This window comes from Chamaea fasciata, unplaced genomic scaffold (assembly GCF_029207755.1).
Source record: "Chamaea fasciata isolate MVZ Bird 193981 ecotype frontalis unplaced genomic scaffold, bChaFas1.0.hap1 SCAF_28, whole genome shotgun sequence".
NCBI lineage: Eukaryota > Metazoa > Chordata > Aves > Passeriformes > Sylviidae > Chamaea > Chamaea fasciata.
Window position 1 is genome coordinate 271,939 of NW_027094113.1, and position 20,900 is coordinate 292,838.

At 41.5% G+C, this 20,900-nt stretch overlaps 2 protein-coding genes across 2 annotated transcripts in view; both read left to right on the forward strand.

The window, feature by feature from the left end:
- Positions 1-17,644, forward strand: part of LMNB2 (lamin B2) — a 36,896-nt gene extending 19,252 nt beyond the window's left edge. Inside the window, exons 3-12 of the mRNA XM_066205788.1 lie at positions 183-339; positions 1,038-1,163; positions 3,534-3,704; positions 6,845-6,970; positions 7,169-7,389; positions 7,962-8,250; positions 8,736-8,843; positions 9,645-9,764; positions 11,177-11,278; positions 12,389-17,644. Coding sequence (XP_066061885.1) covers positions 183-339; positions 1,038-1,163; positions 3,534-3,704; positions 6,845-6,970; positions 7,169-7,389; positions 7,962-8,250; positions 8,736-8,843; positions 9,645-9,764; positions 11,177-11,278; positions 12,389-12,430 — 1,462 coding nt within the window. The 3' untranslated portion in view covers positions 12,431-17,644. The remainder of the gene's footprint in view (positions 1-182; positions 340-1,037; positions 1,164-3,533; positions 3,705-6,844; positions 6,971-7,168; positions 7,390-7,961; positions 8,251-8,735; positions 8,844-9,644; positions 9,765-11,176; positions 11,279-12,388) is intronic.
- Positions 17,645-18,998: 1,354 nt separating this feature from the next.
- Positions 18,999-19,713, forward strand: TIMM13 (translocase of inner mitochondrial membrane 13). The gene is made up of 3 exons (XM_066205789.1): positions 18,999-19,195; positions 19,335-19,403; positions 19,479-19,713. Exons 1-3 carry the CDS (start codon positions 19,070-19,072, stop codon positions 19,575-19,577), a joined length of 294 nt encoding a protein of 97 aa, XP_066061886.1. The 5' UTR covers positions 18,999-19,069; the 3' UTR covers positions 19,578-19,713.
- Positions 19,714-20,900: the final 1,187 nt, after the last annotated feature.

A 20,900-nucleotide genomic window follows, 5' to 3' on the forward strand; every position in this document is an offset into this window, starting at 1 on the left:
AGAACATGATATTGGCCCCACTTTTTGGGGATATTCCAGGGCAATGATCAGCAGCATTTGCAGGTTACTGCAGGAGCCATACACAGTGATGAGCTGGGCTTGATAAAAGGTGTCTGTAACCAGGACGTGCTCAGGATGGGCATGCACACATGTATAATTATAACGTACTTTTGTTTTTCCAGTTACAAGAAGAAAGATGCAGATTTGTCTGTGGCTCAGGGTCGCATCAAGGATCTGGAAGTTCTCTTCCATAGAAGTGAAGCAGAACTCAATACTGTCCTGAACGAGAAACGCAGTCTGGAAGCAGAGGTGGCTGATCTGCGTGCCCAGCTTGCTAAGGTATGATAGGGAATGCTCTCTTGCTTCAGCACAGGACAGGCTGTGTAGCGTAAATTCCCTTTTTTCTTTGCAGTTAGTTTATAGACTGAACATCAATGATCCACCTTGCTTACTGCTGAACCTTTGGCTGACCCTCTTGGATACTAAACTAAATTGTAAGAAATCTATGTAAAATGGCCAAAGCAACACAGTGTTCTAGACATTTTGCTCATCAGAAGCTTTTATTTGAAAAATTCTGATGTTTCTATATTCGTGGGATGTTGGGTTATTAAATGTTGCCCTTAGTAAGGTCCTGCATAATTTTGCACTTGTGTTGGAGTACTGAATGGGACCATGCTAGCAAGAAAAAGAAAGTGCAACATATTGTGCTTGAGGAATTAATAATTCTCGGCTCCTGTAGCTGAATGTATTGAACTAATCCTACATTTTAGATAGCTGGCATGCAAACATATAAGCTTGATTTAAATATCATTTAGCATACCCATACACACACAGACAGTTTTTTTTTTGGTGGGACTTTTGTTTATTTACTGTATTTCATTCTGGTGGTGGTGTGGGTTGGTTTTCTTTAAATCAATGGCTTGACATTAGATTTGTTATTGTGAGTAACTGGTCCAAAGACATCAGATGAAGACCATAAACGTTTTTGGATGGAAGATAGGAATTCAGACAGAATTATCTTTAAAATCCTTTACTAGGCTGAAGATGGTCATGCTGTGGCAAAGAAGCAGCTGGAGAAGGAGACCCTAATGCGTGTGGACCTGGAAAATCGGTGCCAGAGTTTGCAAGAGGATCTGGATTTCAGGAAGAATGTATTTGAGGAGGTATTATCAATCTAGTAATCTTGCTGCTGTCCAGAGCTAATGTAGCTTTTAATTAAATTGACTATGAGGAACTAACTAGTCCAGGTAGAGAAAATCAGTATTATCCTTCCTATAAATGTATTGAATAATAAAACAGGTAAAGGTTTTACACCTTTTTACATGGTAAATCAGTGGTGGAGTCAGTATGAGAGCCAGGTGACAAGAGTATTGTTCCATGGGCGGATGAACTCAAGGAGTCAGCTGACTGCTGTGGGAAAGGGAAAATCTTGTTCCCTCTCTCTGGACCTCGTTGCATGGCCTTGCTCTTTACTTACACCAGCTTTGGTTGCTGGACCTGATTATAACCTGTTTTTATTGACTAGAACAGTATGCAACTGCCTTGCTTATTGCAGAGGTAGTTTTCTGCCCGTTGAACCTGAATGGTTCTAGTGAAGACCAGCATTTTTGTGATAGTGTAAATTGAAAAAGAAAAGCATGACTTTCTCTCTGTACCAGATGCAAAGTGTTATGTCTGTTTATTCTATATCTGTTGGTTCTGCAAGCTCATTCAATGAGTGACTGCTGAGCAGTTGCGACATGTTTCCACTGTTCATCTCACCTACTCTAGGTGTGGTGCTTGGCTCACTGTTCACCTAACAGTTTAACTAGAAGGATACTAATGTCTTTTTGGTTAAGTTTAATTTTTGACTGCTTTGGGGCTGAGTTGTTTTACCACAGAATCCAAATGAGTTGTCAGACTGGTTTTAGGGATGGGACAGGGCTGTGTGGCTAAGGACAGGCGACAGGGGCTGGAGCAAGGCAAAGAAACCAACCAAAGAGATCACCCTTAGATGTATTGTCTCACTTCCGTGCCCTGGAGTGGTTGGATTGGTACATTGTCTGCAGTGACAGATCCTTGTCTGGTTGTAGGACCTTAAAATAACACTTCTTGGGGAGAATGTGTTGCTATTGACTGAAGGTGAAGCTAAATGAGACAGCAGAAGCTAATCCTAAAGCTTGCTGTGCTCAAGGTTGTGTTCTTTAGCCATCCCTGAAGCTCTTTGATTCTTGTATGCACTAATTCAACACATGAAGCAATAAAGAAATCAATTTCCTTTATGTTAGTGAATTGATTTGGTTCACTGAAGGGTCCAAAACTGAGACATAGTGATTGGGAGTATGGCAAGTGAGGCCTGGTTATTCTAGTGGTGTTGAACTGCTGGATCAGCTCAGCCCTTCACCTGATCCTTTGTAGTTCCCCACAACATTCCTTCAGCTTCTGAGCTGTCATTGCCTACAGTTACTAAGAGACTGCTGCTTGCTAGTTTTTAGTGTAAAAATTAACCAGAGAAAGAAAAGCTTCTTCCATATCACTTCTGGGCACATTGCTGCTAGTAAAAGGACATGTTTCTGGGGATCTATTTTTAGATGTAGAGCATTTCTGCAAAACAACTAGTAAAGTTGCTTTGAATATGTGTTAGCCTGCTATGACTCCAGTCTAGCAAAATTGAGCCTTACTTCACTTGCTATGTTCCTCATGGCCCTGCTGCCAGCTTCAGGCCTCTTCCCAGTACTCAAAACCACTCCTTGGTTGTTTGTTCTCCCCTGAAGGAAGAAATTGTTTTTCTCATACCACACATTCAAACCTGGCCAGGCCTCTGCATGAATAAGTGCATGAATAAGCCTTATCTTACTAGTTTGTAACCAGTGTTCCTAAGCGCAGAAAACTCGTACATTTCTAAAAATGAAAATTTTGTATTACAAACTCTGATCATAAAAAATTATGTCTTCAGGATTGCTTGGCTTACTGCTTTATTAATACTCTATTCAAAATCTAGTGAGAAGGGGTCATCAAGTATATAGAACATAGATGAGATCCGCATGTGCATAAGAGTGAAATTTGAAGATGCAGTTTTTCTCTATAACGATTTTTTTAATATGTATAATGTTCACACAAGGTCTTCATTTTCATCTGATTCCTTGTAGACTGCTATTATAATGTCAGGATGTATATTGAGAAGGACAGGGTCTGGACTGTTTCCAGTGCAGCATATGGAATCTCTTTGCTATGTAAAAATTGATGGTTTTTTCACTCCCTTCCCCCCATTTTGACTTCTGTACCATAAAACTACTCTTTACTTAGACAGTATATGGCTATTTTTGAAGCTGGTTTTAAGTTGGATCACTTTTAAGAATTACATCCTGACAAATGAGAACAGTGACTTGAATCTGTTAATGCATGCAGCAATTCTTAGGCTTAAATGCCTGTGGTACTGTAGCTCCATTATGCTAAATAGTTAGTGATGCAGTAGGTAATTGTTGTTTGAATGTAACTGCTTGTACTGTTTACCTTAGTGTGGGAATTTGTCCTCTTCTTTTGTGTGTGTGAAGGAAATAAGGGAAACAAGAAAACGACATGAACATCGTTTGATTGAGGTGGACACAAGCCGCCAACAGGAGTATGAATCCAAAATGACTCAAGCTCTGGAGGATCTGCGAAATCAACATGATGAACAAGTCAAACTGTATAAGATGGAGCTGGAGCAGACCTATCAGGCTAAGGTAACAACTGCTGTCCCCAGCACTGCCAGACTGGAAGCCCAGTTTGTGAGATAAAAACCACTTCTATCAGCTCTACTGCTTTTAAGGAGATGAGTAACTATAATTCGAGGAAGTTTTGTCCCAATGTTCAAATGCCTTCCCTGGGACTTGTGTGCAGGTGCATTTCCAGGGAGGTTATAGCCAGAGGTAATAGCAAGAAATAGCTTAAGCCAAGCGAGGTCAGTTAGTGAGAAAACATGTGGAGCTGTTGTTGGTCTCTTCAGAAGACACAGAGGGAATAGTTGGTGTCATGCAGTGGCCGATTAGACAATGTCTTCTGCTCTAAGGGTTCTTTTCTTACATCAGTAGATCCAGTTTTTCTTCACAAATGGAGGGGGTAGGGAAGACTTGCAATATGTGCAATGCGTTGTGCATAAGAAGCTGGAGGGGGGGATTGGAGAGCTTGGAAGTGGGTATGTCTCAGTATGGGCTTTTGCTTGAATGCAGTGAGCTTGCAAACTAATACAGATACACTGGAAGTGGCTTCTTATCTAAGGGTGCATCGTCCCTTTGCTCTTACTGTGGTCTTTGCAGTGTTCTTAATCATTCCAATACGCTTTTAAATATGTCTAAGCCTGGCCACATTTCAATGATCTAAGTTAGTTCTTGACTGGAAAATTACTAGATGCAGCTGTGATTTCTTTGGTGACAGGGAAACTTCAGGCAAGATATCAGACCTTTCCTGACCAGCTTCAGTGATGAAAACCATGGTCCATAATTTGGAAATCATAGAATCGTAGAATGGTTTGGGCTGGAAGGGACCTTTAAAAGCCATCTAGTCCAGTCCCTTGCCTTGAACAGGAACATCTTTAAACTCTACCAGGTTGCTCAGAGCCCCATCCTGGCAATTCTGGCTGTTGAAAATACTTGTCAAAGTTACAGCCACTTCTTGTTCTCTCGTGCTGAAAGAATGATGGTACTGATAACATTGTTCTCCCCAACCCTTCACTGAGACTCCCTTTGAATTCTTTGGGTTGATGATTTGGTTTGAGAAATGCTGGTCTACAAATATTTAACTATTACTTATGGCAGCAACACTATAAATAATAGATTCTAAAACCCCAAAATTAAAATTAAAACCCCCAACATGGTTGGCAGTGTTGGAATTATTCACAAAGCTGTGGAGATGTAATACTTTATACAAGGATCTATTTGGATCAACTTGTCACAGTCTGCAGGGGATCCAGGATAGAAGATGCTTAGTAGAAAAAAAAATTAAAGAAGGATGCAATATACAGACTTAGAGAATGAAAAAGTGACATGCTTTGAACAGAGGAATGAACAAATTAAACCGCTTTTCCCCTGCATAAAGGTGGTTGCTATGGATTGGAATATGGAGGGAAAGTGGTTTAACTGTGAACTTCATTCTATGATTTCTGAGCAAAATGTGTCCTGTTAGAGAGCCGAATCTGTGGAGGAATACGATGTCAAAGCAAATCATTAGGTTTAGCTACTGAGCAGCTCCAGGATGAGATGATTTTGGGTAAAAGCTCATTTCTTGCGTGGGACAGATGTGGAGCAGCTGGAGAAAGTCCAGAGGAGGCCATAAAAGTGATCTGAGGTCTGGAGCACCTCTTATGGGAGAGAGCTGGGGTGTTCTGGCTGGGCAAGAGAATTCTCCAGGGAGACTTTATTGTGACTTTTGAATACTTAAAAAGGCTTCTAAGAAAGATCAATATGATCTGTGATAATACGCAATAGAAATTCTGAGTATTTGGCACTATGCTTGCATGACTGTAACATAGTGAGTGGTTGTCAGACTTCAAATACTTTTGAATTTTAAACTTTACAAGAGGTAATGGAGTATGTAGTTGAAATTCCTTCAAAATCTGTAGCATAAAGATGTCTCTGTATGTGCTGCTCAGAACCTAATGAACAGCAGAGCTAATGAAGATTAGCTCTTCTATAGATTTTATAAACCTTTTTTTTAAAGGGCTAAATGTCTTCTGCTTGTAACTGTTCTTAGAATTGGATCGGTTTAGTTTTTGAGTGGATTCCATGATGTGGCAAAATCATTGAAGTCCAGCTCTAAGGCATGCAAAGGATGCTTTTTCTAGCTCGCTGCTTTCATGAAACTTACCATGTAAGAGTTCTGGTTTTGCTCTCTCTGTTTTGGTTAAAATTAACCACTAGAAATTAAGCTTGTTCACTAGGTAAATTTAACAAAAAATTAAAAACAAATCATATATTGGCAACTATTAGGGAAAGAGAATAAAACCAAACCCATTGTTTTGTCTCTGGGACAGGCTGCCATCTGGACTGCCGCTGGTAGTTTTATTGCTTCTTGTAAAGGTACTACAGAGTAATACAGAGCAGACTGACAGAAACAATTTAGGGTGGGAAACAAGTCGTGCGTGAGAAAATTTTAAATAAAACTTCACCTGGAAAAGAGATGGATTAAGAGAAGTGAAAGATACAGTGGATGCCTGTAAAAGGATAAATAGCATGGGGGAAGGTGAATGAGGAGTGATTGTTTATTATTTTTTCAGTAGGAGCAGGGACAGTGAATGTCCAGTGAGAAATGTCCAGATTGAGAAGAAACAAAAAGTATTATTCTTTAATATAGAGCTAAACTCATTGCCCCAAAAATTCAGAAAGCAGAGACAAATTCCTGCTGAGAAATCCACTGAGAGATAGTAAGCAGCAAAATATTGTCTCTGACTGAGGAAGCCTCTGAGTTGCAAATAGCCAACAGAGACATAATACCCGTGGAATATTTTATTGAATTAGTCTCTGGGCATCCAGGGATCGGTTGGACCAGGACATGAATTAGGTAGGCAGCCTTTGCTGCCGCCCAGTGTGATTTGCCTTAGGACAAACAAGCAGAGCACATGGTCAGTTTTTTGGAAACTGAGGTTGCTTGTGTAATGGAAGGGCTAATAGAGTATTTTTTTAACAGCATAAGCAAATCTTATAGGAACAGATCTGAAATAAATTTTCCTTCAGTCCTTAGGGCATTCCTTAATGTTATGCAGTTCTTATCCTAAACTTACCAGACCATTTAAATTTTTTTAAAATAAATAGTTGCTATTTTTTTACCAAAAGGATATTGCAGGATTTCTAACTCAGTACAAGTGAGCTGTATAAAACTTTCTTTCCAGCTGGAGAATGCCAAATTGTCCTCTGACCAAAATGACAAAGCTGCTGGCGCAGCTCGAGAGGAGCTGAAGGAGGCTCGCATGAGGATAGAAGCTCTCAGCTACCAGCTTTCTGGTCTTCAGAAACAGGTAAAGGGACTAAATTGGCTTTCATCTCAAACACATAGCTGTTTTGTGTGAATATATTAACATTTCTGAGCTTTCATGTTTTCTGAATTTTACACAGAGAAATCTTTATTACGTTCATTTGGGAGGGAGGAGGGTGTTAACTTTTTGAGTGGACCTGCATGGATGCCAGGTGGGCTTTTTCTTGTGCTGTGTGCCTAGGCCAGTGCAGCAGAAGATCGCATTCGAGAACTGGAGGAAATGATGGCTGGTGAGCGGGAGAAGTTTAGGAAAATGCTGGATGCAAAGGAGAGGGAAATGACAGACATGAGGGATCAGATGCAGCTTCAGCTTACGGAGTACCAAGAACTGCTTGATGTTAAATTAGCACTGGACATGGAGATTAGCGCTTACCGAAAACTTCTGGAAGGAGAAGAGGAAAGGTGCGTAAAGATTCCACTTTCTTTTCTAAGGACTCACAAGTGTTATTTTCATTTCTTACGCTTAGTTTTTTTACCACTTGAGTAGGAATGACCAGGTTTCATTTCACTGAAGTTATATTGGCCTCATACCACAATGTTGTTGCATGGAACACTTGTTCTCAACTGAACTCTGTCCTTATTTTGGATTTTTGTAATGGTCTTGGAGTACAGTGAAATACATAATTCTGTGCTTGGTCTTCCTGTCATCTTTTTACTTAAGTGCTTGTACTTCTGTGGTTTTAAATCATGGGGCCCAAGAATAGTATGCTTAGTAGTAGCTGTACTGGAGGGAGGGGTTAAGAGATCTGTGTTGCTCACAATAGCACTGCTTTCCATGTCACATGGTCATACTGCCAGAACATTCCTCAGGGATGGGTAGCCCCCTCCTCCCCATGTGTGCAGTCCTCTTGACATACAGAGTGAGGTTGCTGTCAGCCTCCAAGCACATTACAGTCTGGTTACTTGAGGATATTGTGGCTTTGTCAGTGGTTCTCTGAGCAAGTTAATTAAAATGCTTTCTTGGTTGTGTTAAGGTTGAAGCTCTCTCCAAGTCCCTCCTCCCGTGTCACAGTCTCTCGGGCTACCTCCAGCAGCAGCAGCAGCGCTTCACTTGTTCGTTCTTCCCGAGGCAAGAGAAAACGTATTGAGGCAGAGGAGCTTTCTGGCAGTGGAACAAGTGGGATCGGCACTGGAAGTATCAGTGGCAGCAGCAGTAGCAGTAGCTTTCAAATGTCCCAGCAGGCTTCAGCTACAGGAAGTATCAGCATAGAAGAGATAGACCTGGAGGGCAAATATGTTCAGCTTAAGAACAACTCTGAGAAGGTGAGCATCAGCAGAACTCATAGAAAACAAAGAAGCTAAATTGAGATGATACACAGCCCTTTGCAGCATGAGTAGGTGCGGCCGTGTGGAGAGCAGGAGAGTATCTCAAGGTGCAGCATCCTGCAGGAATTAATGGGGGCTTTGAAAAGTTGAACATAATGGTGGGCTAACATGCTGCAGGAAGAGAGTACAATTTTTGTCCCAAATGTGTAAATGTGTGCTGGGACATTGCTCACAGAAACACCCTGCTGTCCAGCAGAACTTTGTTGTGTCAAATGAATGTCTTTTAAAATTTTGCTGAATGACCTTTTGTGATTTACACTTTAGACTCTGACTGGATATACGCAAATACTTTCAAGGTAGAATGCAAATGTCTAACAACCATATAAATTTATATTCCCATTATTTTAATAACAAAGACCTAGACTGATGCCTGTTTGTTCTGTTTTGTCCACTCTGAATAACTTTCTGACTCTCTCCATTAGGATCAGTCTTTGGGTAACTGGAGACTGAAAAGACAAATTGGAGATGGAGATGAAATTGCTTACAAATTTACTCCTAAGTATGTCCTCAGAGCTGGGCAGACTGTTACAGTAAGTTGTTTTTACAGTATGTTAACAACATATTCTCCTGTCGATGCCGTGGCAATTGGAAATCTTGACGTCTGGTACAGCCTGATTTGGTGTATAACATTTGGGGTCATGGATCTCACTCTAGAGGAGCAGGATTTCAGTTATAAAAATGCAAAACAAAAAGTGAATTTCCATATTAGTACTTCAGTATTTAAGACCATTATTTTGGGCACAGAGAAAGTTGAAGGGAAAGGTATTTTGGGGCATTAGTCATGGACTATTTGTTTCCAAACACCTTTGCCCAGGTTTAGAACCCTAATCCTGCTCAACCTCTTAAAGAATTGGGAACAGTTCAGAGCATTCATCCAGACTAGTAGACTGTAGTTAAGACTGGACATTCTCAGTATTAATGGTAGTAGAACAGTTGCTTGGCAACAATTATGCATTTTATTTTCAGTCTGCAACAGATTTTTTTAGGAAGAAACAAATTATCACTTGCACCTATTTCTACTTAAGTATCAATTGGTCAGATACATATAAAAGACTGATGCACTACATGCTGCTTTTTCCCTTGGCTCCATACAGTGTGGTTATTGAGAAAGTGGGGGAGAAACTTGTTCAGAAAAGAATTAATGACTGCAATATTAGATTTTTTTAATACCTTACCACAAGTAATAGTGTAGTTAAAAGAAGGGTAAAACTGCTGCTGGAATTCAGAAAAGAAACCTAGTATGTAGAGAGAAGGAGGAGAATTAGGGGGATATGTGTATTTAAAAGAGAAAATTGGATAAACGGCTAATTACAGATTGTTCTTCTCTCTAGATCTGGGGTGCCGATGCGGGCATATCTCACAGTCCTCCTTCTGTTCTCGTGTGGAAGAATCAAGGCAGCTGGGGAACTGGTGGAAATATCCGCACTTGCCTTGTAAACTCTGAAGGAGAGGTAAGCTGTGTCCATGGGCTGGGTTATCTCCCAAACTCTTAATTTGAGGGTGGGGTGACGTGACACAATAACAAAATCCTGATTGTCAGATCTCCGCTGTTGTCTTCTAAAATGGCAGTTTGTAACACTGAAATAATAAGGTGTCTGTACACATCTCTGACGTTTTGGGGATACTTTTGAAAACTGCGATCATCATGATTATGCCCATAGACACTTTTTTCCTATTTTAGAAGAATACCCTGCTAGTAGAGAATTTGTTTGGAATTTGAGTATGTACTTTTAGAAGAGACAAAGAAAAGAAGCATTTCTGGCAATTCATAATTCCATTATATAGTTCCTATGATGTTCTGAAGTGCAATGTAAATATTCCAGTAGGAAGATAGCTGTCCTTTCCATTTTAGACGCATATGATAAGTTCTCATTTGGCAGAGGTTCCTGAGTATTCTGCATTGTCCTACATCTGCCTGCAGTTAATTTTTTTAAAACTATCCCTGCAGATGACTTTTGCAAGGGAGAATTGTGCCTTGACTGTTACTCATAAGCATGCCATTATCCCAGCAATCTGATAGCAGTAGGAAAAGGAAACAGACCGCAGTTGTATCAGTTTTTGTGTTGCCTTTCTTGCTGTCAGTTTTCTGGAAGAACTTTGTGGGCAAGATGAGGTAGGAGGGGGGTAATTTGTACAAATAGAAAACTAACACTCTCAGTAATCAAACTGAGCGGTCAAACTAGTATCTGAAAAAATTTCAAATCCATGTTTGTTTTCACTATGGTTACCTTTAGTATCCCTGCTTAGGAGTGTATGTTAAGGGCAACTTTTGCCACAACTAGAGATTTTCACCTGTGATTTCCATGGTTCAAGTAGGCAGAAGAATTTCTTACTATTTAGAAGTGTTAAAAATAATTTAGTAATATAGAAAGCTTCCTTGGGTTTTAGAATTTTCTTTAGTGCCTGGTTGGTAAAACCACGCTGATAACCAACATATGCAATTGACACTGAATATTTATTAGAAATTGGGAATATTCTTTACATTGGGTAATGATACTGAGAAAGTTTAGTTTCTCACATGACCCTGTATCTCAGACAGCTCCTACCTGTGTCTGCTGTGACCTTGTGTAAAATTGACTACCTATCACCTGAAACATGTCTGCTTCCTCTTAAATCCCAGGGTAACCAAAGAAAATTCAAGTGGCTGAATTACACTACCATGCCTTTTAGTTCACAGAAATAGGAATGATGTTGTGATTTGCAGGATAATGCCAGTATTTGCTTGCATAGCTAGTGTTAAATCTAGGCCAAGCAGCTTTAAACTCTCCAAAATTTAATAAGGGTATTATTAAGGATGGTATAGCAAAAACTTAACAGATAGGTAAATACTCCTGGCCATCTCCTTATCTGTCATTTTGTGTAGGAAGTTGCAGTGAGAAGTGTTACTAAATCAATAGTCATGCGAGAAAATGAAGAGGAAGAAGATGAAGCAGAATATGGAGAGGAAGACCTTTTCAACCAACAGGTAATCAGATGCAGACGAGATGTTTAACTTGTGCCTCATTAGTTGGATCAGTCAGGGAATAAGATTTAGGGGAGGGTTCCCCCTTCAACTTTTGTCAGCTCTGAGCTTCCTGGTCCTTTCTTCCTTTCTTCCAATGGTTTCTTGCAACATTGCAGTGCACCAAGAGAGGACAGTGTGAGCGGTGCTGCCAGGAATTACTGCTGGGATGCATCCTGGTACAGCTCAGGCAGTGGCTGATGCCAGCCCAGGGTATCTGTGCTTCAGATCACACATTTGCAGCATTAGCAGACAGTGTTCCTCCAAGTACCTACTGCTCTGTGCAACAGAGCTGGGGCATTCTTGCTGGAAGCAGAATATTACCAGATAACCACTGAAAACCAGGAATGAGGGTGGTTCTCTTCCTGCAAGCTTCAGCTTATTGGTTTATTTTCTGATACAATATACCTTCTACACCTGAAATAACTTGTTTTTTCTCAATAATACCACCTGTACGTTTTGATAACCTTTAGCTTAATAACGTAAAATAAGCGACCAGCAGTTGACAGAGCAAAAAAAGGAGAAAGATATATAGGTGATACCAGAAAATATTTTAAATTTGAAACTCAAGGGATTTGTTCTTCTGATCAATGGCCGTTGGTAGCTCTTTTCACAAGTAGCCCATTCTGTGCAGGTTTGCAGGTTAGTTCTCAAAGCTTTTTTGGGCCCAAAGATTGAGCAGTGTATTTGTAGTATAAAACAACTGCTTTTTCTTACCCAAAAAAGCAACTGTACAGCAGAGAGATCTCTCATATGGAATCAGCATTTGAAATAAAGGAACTTGCTGTCTCAAGCTAATGACATCACAATTTTGATTTGTCATCTCTATCGCTGTTGGAAATATGGAGATGAACCAGTCAACCCATCACAGGAAACCACAACCAGAGGAGCAGTGTGTCAGTCCTGGCAGCAGACAGGGGCATGTGCTCTACTTCCTCTTATGCAGTGATGTTCCCTTAATGTAACGTAACTACTAAAAAAGTGCTTTTGTCAACTGAGATGAGAACCAGAGTCTAGGCTTGCAGTCTGAATAGCTGGTAAGAACTGAATTCAACTCTGTCTATCTTATTTTAGGGGGATCCCAGAACAACCTCTAGAGGATGCTCAGTGATGTGAAAAAAGAAGAAAGAAACTATTATTTGTGCTTTTCCCCCTTCATTTATTTCCTTTTATTTTTGCTATTTTTTCCTTCCAGAGCCACTGAAAACTATTTTTATATGCATCGCCTGATTTCTTTGAAGTTTACTCCTTGGTACATTTTTATAAAAAAAAAATTTTAAAAAAACTTTACTGAACAAAACTGACAAGATTTTTAATAGATTTCTTTATTTTTCCCTCTTTGTTGAAACATAATATTGGAATACAATATTTTTCCCCATACAGAATTTAAAGTCTTGCATAGAAACCTAAAGCAGAAAAGAGATTTTTAGCTAAAATGAGATGAGACTCCTTGAGTGTATGGTAAATCTATAATTACATATATAACCAGTATAATATTCCCCAGAAAAAAAAAAAAAAAAAGTTTTATGAAGTGTGTTCATCTACAGGGCCCTGGGAGAGATTCACAGAGTGTTTCCTCCACAGTTGTAGAAATGCTAATATTTTGCTTGGTATCCTCAGCAATTCCCAGCTTAGGAAAATTAGACCACAGATTCATTCCAAGTGCTGCTCCACAATTGCAATGACACAGGGAAGCTTCCATTTTAGGCATTTTTGACTCAGGACCTTGACATTGTGTCTTTCTCCAAGGTTGGCAGCCTAATGGTAAAACATCTGTGTCTGTCACACCTGAGCTCCGTGTCATCAATTCAAAAGATGGAGAATGGTGGGTTCTGCTTCCTGAATATATATACCATCCTAAGTTGGAAGTGTCAAACCCAGAGTTCAAACTGTTTGATTTTTAGGGGATTTTGCTATTGTCACAAGTTAAATCATGGACACAAATTGTGATATTCAGTATTTATGATTTAATCCTTTTGACATACTCAGCTTTAAAAATATTTGATTAAGATTTTAGAAGTAAAACATATTTTTACTTTTGGCAGTGATAAATATTGGGGGGTTTAAAGGTTTTCCCATGTAAATGTTGACCTTTTTAGTCAGAGCTAGATATAGCTTGTTCATACTTCTCTTAGGTTCAACGGGGCATTGTGAGGTATCCGAAGGAGCAATATTTGCAAAATAGAGCAGAAATAGTTTGACTTTTAAACAGTTCAAAGGAACTGCTTCTGTTAAGGACGCAAGTGATGCGGCATTCAAGTGCTCAAGGCAAAGTCTAACAAGGAGTGAAAGGAGAATAATGTTTTTTATAAAAAATGTATTGTATGGGTAGCAGGTGATTTTTATTTTAATAGGATGCATTTTTTATCTGACAGTGTCCATTTAGCTTAAGGTTTCTGCTGCTGCATTTCTCTGGAAATAACTCTGAGTCCCATAAGGGTTAGTGTTCATCTTTAAGCACGAGGGAAAATACTTGACTGATTCAAAGAATGCAAATGTTTTTTCAACTACTTGTTGAAAAACAAACTTAGTAGTTTGGATACAAAATTTGGATACCATTTGATTCCAGCATAGAATCCTGTTTTTACCTGCACTCTTGAACTCTGATCTTGTCGTTCAAATACTTAAGATTCATCAGACAAGTGACAAGGTTTGGATGTTTTCGGTGGCTTTTGGACATTATGTTCTCTGAACAGTATCGTGACTGACAGGTGTGACCTAGAAAGTCGGTTTAGTGGCTCTGACTGATGGCTTTGTTATGCAAGCAGGGTGGGAACGAAAGGGGCTTTAAGCTTCACAATTTATTTTGCCGTTTAAAAATAAATCAAAGATGCTACTTTTCTCTTTTTGAGTGGGATGACTGAGTTGCTGAAGTTCAGATAATAGACATTTAAAATTATGTTTTAATCCATTATCAGAAGACCATTACAAAAAAACAGGTTGAAGATTTGGCTGTTTGGGCTGATGGATAACTGCATTGATGTACTTGGCCATCTTTCTAATGTAATTTTCCCACTCTGCTTGAGTAGAAGGTTAAATATGTAGTTAATCATGTCTCTCTTTAAGATGTATCTAGTGAAATTATGTTTCTCAGACATACTGTTACAATTACCTTTTCTAAATTTGTTGTTTTGCAAATGAATGCAATCAATGTAAAGTTATTTTTGCAACACACCTTCCAACCACTGGACACCATTTCCCTTTCTGACCCACAGCTTCTATAATACACAGACATAGTGTTCGAAGGCTTTTTGCTTTTTTCCTAAAGATCTCTATTTATTTTTTTTACATAGGCTAGTTTTCAGACTGCTTATTCCTTTAAGATTGTCCTGCAAATTTAAGATTATTTTGTGATCTTAAATACTAAAGCAATGAATTTGTAGTTAATTTACATTTTTTTTCTGTGGTTTTTGGTTTGTTTATTTCTTGTAAAGAATGGCCTCAGAAAGGCAGCTCAAATGAAGAAAAACCTCTTGCTACCTGAGCCATAGTTTTCTAAACAGCTACTGTATGGGTAATGTGTCTTCTTGTAGCCTTAAGAACTGGTGCTTGCAGATCTCTTGTGATGAGCACTGTGTCCTTGAGTAACAGTCTGCAGAATTTGTCCTTAGAATTGGAACTGTGTCCTTTTACTTTGGAAACAGTTTATTTGATTCTTCTGGACCATGTTTAGGTGTACACAGGTCAAATAAACCTGTGACTGACACTGTGGGAAAAGCCAAGTCTGAAAGTGGATGATTCTGTTACCACAGTGCTTTTTAATAGGCTACTGGAAATATGATAAATAACTCCTGGCTGTAAATTACAAGACACAGAAGAACTACTGTATTCCGTGTACTTTCTTTTTTGTGTCACCTTTTCCAGCCACCATCTTGCCCTCATGCTTTTGATGCTGAGCTTCAGTCTAATGGCACTGTTCCAGCCAGACTGGCTTTACCAGCCCAAAAAGCATTGGGTTTGGGGTGGTTTTGGTTTTGGTTTGTTTGTTTGTTTTTGTGGGTTTTTTTTTTTGTTTTGTTTTTGTTTTTGTTTTTTTCTCCTTCCAAGATTTCTTTCCATTTTCAGGGTATTTAAATCTTTTTGTTCAAATAAAATCCAGTGTCTGCTTGCCCACTTTTTCTCTTTGATCCTGTATATGAACCAATCTTGATGAAATTAGACCATGGACAGCAGTTCTGCTCCAGTGCTGGTACCTGGCATAAAGCTTGAAGAAGAAATACATTTGACTTATCTGGAGAAAAATGATTTTAAGGTATCTCTGATGAGGGAAATGAAGCTTTTATCAGAGTAGTTACTTGAGCATAACTATCCATATGGATGTTCTTATTCCAGAAATACAACCTCATTCTGGATGAAATAGTAAATAGTTTTCCCTGTGTGTATCTCAAAACAGAATATTACATAAAATACAATTAACACATCCCTGCCTCCTCCTAAGCTCATGCCATGTGAAAATGTGTGTCTCAGAACAAATCCATCCATCTGCAGACCTTTGAGAAATGTGGTGCCTTCTGGAGTGAGGTGTGGCCTCAGAGTCCCTGGCATTTCATGCCACTTTTTTCTCCATTGCTTCTGCATTTGTTCCTTTAACTGTTGCATTGCAATGACATACTCTAAGGAGTGGAGTGGCTGGGACTCCTTTGTTCCTGCACATCCGTATTTCCTGTAATTCCTTTGCTGCCGCACAGCTGTATTTCCTGTTCCCCTTGTTGCTTCATAGCTCTGTTTCCCAGCAGGTCTCCTTATACCTACACTGAGCTCTAGCTTGGCTCTTACAGAACCCATCACTGGCATGTCGCTCACATGTTGTCTTCAGCTCTGTGTTGCCATTAGATGGGCAGTTGGTTCCATGTGTTTGTAGCAGGAACCAAAAGTCTCAGGAAGAATATAAATATCTTCTTCCTGTGATGTAAAGGCCAGCTGACCAGGTGTGCAAGCTGGCAGTAGTGTGGGAGTTGTACTGCAGTGTGAAGCAGACTGCAGCATGAAAGATCACTAATGTGTGGTGTCTGGCCTCGAGCAATGGGACACTTCGGTTCAGGGATCTTACTGGATTTTTTTTTTTCTTTTTTAATGCTCATCCTGTATAAAGGCCCTTTAACTGCAACCTCAACAGAGGTTGCAGATTAGAAGAGACCTGTAAAAATCCTCTCTACACCCCAGGTCCTTGGAGAATCTGTTAGTTTTATGCACATCAGAAAGGTTTTGATGCTTCAGGAAAACATGCATGCTGTATGTTCTAGATCTCTTGTAGCCACTTCACTCATGTCTTCATTGTTAAACCATTCTATCTCTTCTTTCTGTATCTTCTTTTGAAAGTCTTATCTCTAAACAAAGGCATATCCATATTTGATCCTGCATTTTATTGATACTGTTGGGTCCAAACTCTGTGTGAGCAAGGCCTTGTAAACCAGTGAGCGGAAGGTGAGATAATGATTGCATTTTTCAAAGCACTGTTTTAGCTGAATGTCAGGACAAATTATATTGGAGAGATTGTTTACTCATTTAAAATGGCCTGGGAAACAGAATTTTTATTTGCCCTTCAATATGCTTAGCTTTAAACCAGTTTAAAATTATTTAAAGGTGTCTGTTGTCTTTTTTATACAAGACCATATTTACATGCAATTATTATTTGTAAAAATAATGCCTTTTTTGAAATGCTAAGGTCTAGAGTGAAAAACATGCAAAAGCCTCCATTCAGAATAGCACAAGTGGTAAATTGACTTGGAGTTCCAGAAAATAAGATGTTGTATATTGAACTTCCAGATTTTCTAGTTCGCTATTACTGAAGTCACGTGTCCATCTTGGTAAGGCAGATGTTACTGTATATTCAGCTACCCAGATCATTACACTAAAATGACAAGCAATAATCTATTTTGAGCAAGTTTAAGCCAAAATGCTTTCCATTTGGACACAAAATGCAGTTGATTTCTCATGTTCATAGCAGTGATGCCTTGTGACTTGAATTGTGATTTTTTAAAAATTTTTTTAACAAAATTTTGATTTAGATAGGTCTGGCTTGAGGGCACTGCAGTAACCACCTCCAGTCAGCTGTTGCAGATGAGTTTTTGGAAGGTTCAGGTTTTTTAAATAGGGAATTATGAAAAAGGTTGTTAACAGGAACACAAAGACAAAACAATTAAAATATTCACTTGAAACTTAAAAAATCTACATCATGATCTAGACTTTATCATTTCAAAGTGGTTTGGTTTTTTTTTTCTTTTTAGAATATGCATGCCAAATGTCTTGTCTTTTTCAATGATTTGTAATATACATTTTATGACTGGAAACTTTTTGTACAACACACTCAAATAAATGTTTTGCATTTTATTGGTTTCCTTCTGTCTATTACCCAACACACAGGTCATGTGGGCTGTTAAAGATGATTCATCCAAGGAAGTCTTTTAAGTGTAGAGAGAGGACACAAAGTGCTGCTGTCTGTGCTTCTAACAGTGATCAGCTGAATCACAGGGTGTCCCAGCAGGGATCGCGGGATGTATTCCAACAGGGATAGTGAGGTGTGTTCCAGTAGGGATTGCAGGACGTCTTCCAGCAGGGATCGTGTTCCAGCAGGGATTGTGGGATGCACTCCAGAAGCAAATGAACACTTTCATTAAACGTGACCAAGTGCTGGTGGAACGTGCTGTCCTCTCTGCTCAGTACCAACAGAAGCAGGGGGGAGAGTATCAGGAGCTGGAGCAGATAACCCTGCCCATGCTTTCTCATCACCGCTGCACTGAAAGGGTTTTTCAATTTAACCTACTTGACACTAAGAGCAGATACGTATCCCTGGCAGGGATGGATTCCTAGGGATGGACAGAAGCATTGCCATGAGCTGATGCATTTGCCAGCCTGGCTCAGCTTGTAGCCCGCTTTTGAGTCCGTAGTCTTTTTAAAATTGTCCCTTACGCAGCTGCCCCATCGTTAGCACTAGCTGATGATGCTTCTGCGGGGTTGTAGGAATGGCTTCTTTTTGAAGTGGGCAGATCCAAAGATGGGATGATAGGGTTTTCAATACTCTGTGGGCTCAGGCTAGTGAAGATGAGCACAGTTTTGGCTTTAGCTCTGCTGTCATACTCAGTCCCCTCCTCTCATGCCATCTCCTACCTGCACATCCTTGGAAAAGAGCTCCGTAGCCTTGTCCTCTCCCATTTGCTTCTACCTCGTCCCACAGCATTCCTACTGGGGGGAAATGTAATGGAGTTGAGGCAGAGTTTAAGGGCATAGGCCTCTCACCCGAGTCACGTAAGGCAGAGGGAAGCCTCGAAGAACAGAAGGATGAACTCAAGAGCGATCCCAAAGGGGAGTTTCTGCGGGGATCCCAGCAGAGATGGTGTTTCACCATGGAGTGCAGCTGGGCAGCGTGAGTGTCTCTAGTGGTGCCGGTTTAAAGCCCCTTCCCGTTGCCTCAGTTGGTGGGGCTGCGCTGAACCCTGGTACTCGAACGCTGCCGTCTGACCCGGGCCTGGCTCGGCCCCGGGGAGTCCCTTGGGAGCTCGCTCGGTGCCGCCTCCTCCGCGGCCGGCTCAGGGCCACGGGCCACGGCGGGACTGGCGTCCCCAGGCGGGGCGGATTGCGGAGCAGCCCCGCCGAGGCGGCCCCGACGGCCCCCGGAGCGGAGCGGAGCGGAGCGGAGCGCTCAGTCCCGCCCGGCGCGGAGGCGGAGGCGGCGCAGGGGCCGCCGGGAACCGCAGTCCCGGGCGCCGCCATTTCTCGTCCGGCAGCGCAGCGGCCCCGGCAGCGGTGACTCTCGGCATGGAGAGCGGCTTCGGCTCCGACTTCGGCTCCGGAGGAGGCGGCGGGGGGAAGCTGGACCCGGGGCTCATCATGGAGCAGGTGAAGGTGCAGATTGCCGTGGCCAACGCACAGGAGCTCTTGCAGGTCAGAAGGGGCGGCAGGGCCGGGTGGGGGCTGGCTCGGTCCCGGTGCGGGTCGCAGGGGACGGCCAGGCCGCCCCGCTCCCTTTGCAGCAGGGGCGGCGCCTGCGGGCCGCGGTCCTGCTCACGGGCTCTCTCCGCAGCGGATGACAGACAAGTGCTTTCGGAAGTGCATTGGGAAGCCCGGCGGCGCCCTGGACAACTCCGAGCAGGTGAGGACGGGCGGGAGAAGTGGGGACCCGCGGTCCTGTAGTTCGGGGCTGCCGCTGAGGCTCTGTGTCCCGCAGAAGTGCATCGCCATGTGCATGGACCGGTACATGGACTCCTGGAATACAGTTTCGCGAGCCTACAATTCTCGGCTGCAGCGGGAGAGAGCCAACATGTGACGCCTGCCGGCCTCCGGGCCGAGGGGGACCATGTGGGGAAGGGACGAGCGGCCAGTCCAGGTGGTTAGGGGTGAATCCTGCTGCCTTCTCAGCCCCTGTCATGGCAGAGCAATAAAGCCTCGCTGAACCTTTTGCATCCATTGGCTTTTATTAGCACCAGCGCCAGGAGAGAGTGATTTTTTTTTTTTTTTTTTTTTTTTTTTTTTTTGCCATGAGCTGTTTGGTTTACTTCTTGCCCTTCCCAATTGTCCAGACTGGCCCAAGGCAGTCTGGACAATTTATCAATGGATAAATCCCTGCTGAAGGGGCTGCGACAGGCAATGAAAATCGGCCAAGCCAAGCCAGCAACACAGTACCTTTGCTTGGGATTCCAGTGTGGACCCATCCATAAGGTAGTTACCCAGTCCCTTTTCATTAGTGGAAAAGCTGCCTGAAGATTGTCCACATGCCACCTTGGCTCTTTCATCCCTTATATCTGTATAGTGCTATGTGGGGCTCTTTGGGCTTGTAGGCTTTGACTCAGCTCAAGCAGTGTTGGGGAGCAGGACAGCCTCTCAAATAGTTGTATGAGCACAGCTAGGAATGAACAGATTGGGAAGTACTTAGGTTCTTTATAGAATAAAGTGTATTATGTGGGTGCGATAAACTAGTTTCTGATTTGGCTCTGGCACAGATGTTCCATCTTGGGGCCTACATCCTAAGCATAATTTTTTGATGGAGGAGCATGTCTGCAGCAGGGGATGTGGGTCTGCTTTGGGGCACAACTCTGTTGTTTTCTGCTTACACAATGCTCCTGGAATGGTGGGTTCATGCTGTGTCGTCAGCAGTGGATACAACAGCTGGAAGAGGAGTATCAGAGATTAACAGTGCCCGTGCAATGAGTTTTTTAAATCCTTTCTTTTGAAGCTCTTCTGTATTTTATAAAAGATTTCTTGGTTTGCTGGACACAGAGACAGACTGGAAGAATGGCATCTCCATACCTGCTAGGACATTCAGAGGGATGTGATAGCACCTGAAGTGTTCTCACACAAGGTAAACTATGAGGAGTTATTTGGGTATTTGGACTTAATAAAACTGGAGTTTCCAGACTGTCAGAATGACTATTTGAAAATAAAGTATTTTCAGACATATTTGCTTAGGGAGCTTTTTACTTTTCTTTATGGCTGTATGAATTTTGTGGCACTGGCTCTGCAGCAGTCCCATTTTGTTCATGGGAGGATCCCACAGGTGTTCCAGCCATGAATCTGAACGCATCTGGAGCTGAGCCATGCCTGGAAGCCAGATCTCCTACCTAGCTGGTGCTCTGTCTGGGAAAGTTGTGGA

What these genes read in the sequence shown, in the direction of transcription:
- TIMM13 (XM_066205789.1), top strand. Translation starts at nt 19,070, where the DNA reads ATGGAGAGCGGCTTCGGCTCCGACTTCGGCTCCGGAGGAGGCGGCGGG. An exon ending in ACGCACAGGAGCTCTTGCAG is followed by an intron (nt 19,196 to 19,334) that starts GTCAGAAGGGGC and finishes CTCTCTCCGCAG; the next exon opens with CGGATGACAGACAAGTGCTT. An exon ending in CCCTGGACAACTCCGAGCAG is followed by an intron (nt 19,404 to 19,478) that starts GTGAGGACGGGC and finishes TGTGTCCCGCAG; the next exon opens with AAGTGCATCGCCATGTGCAT.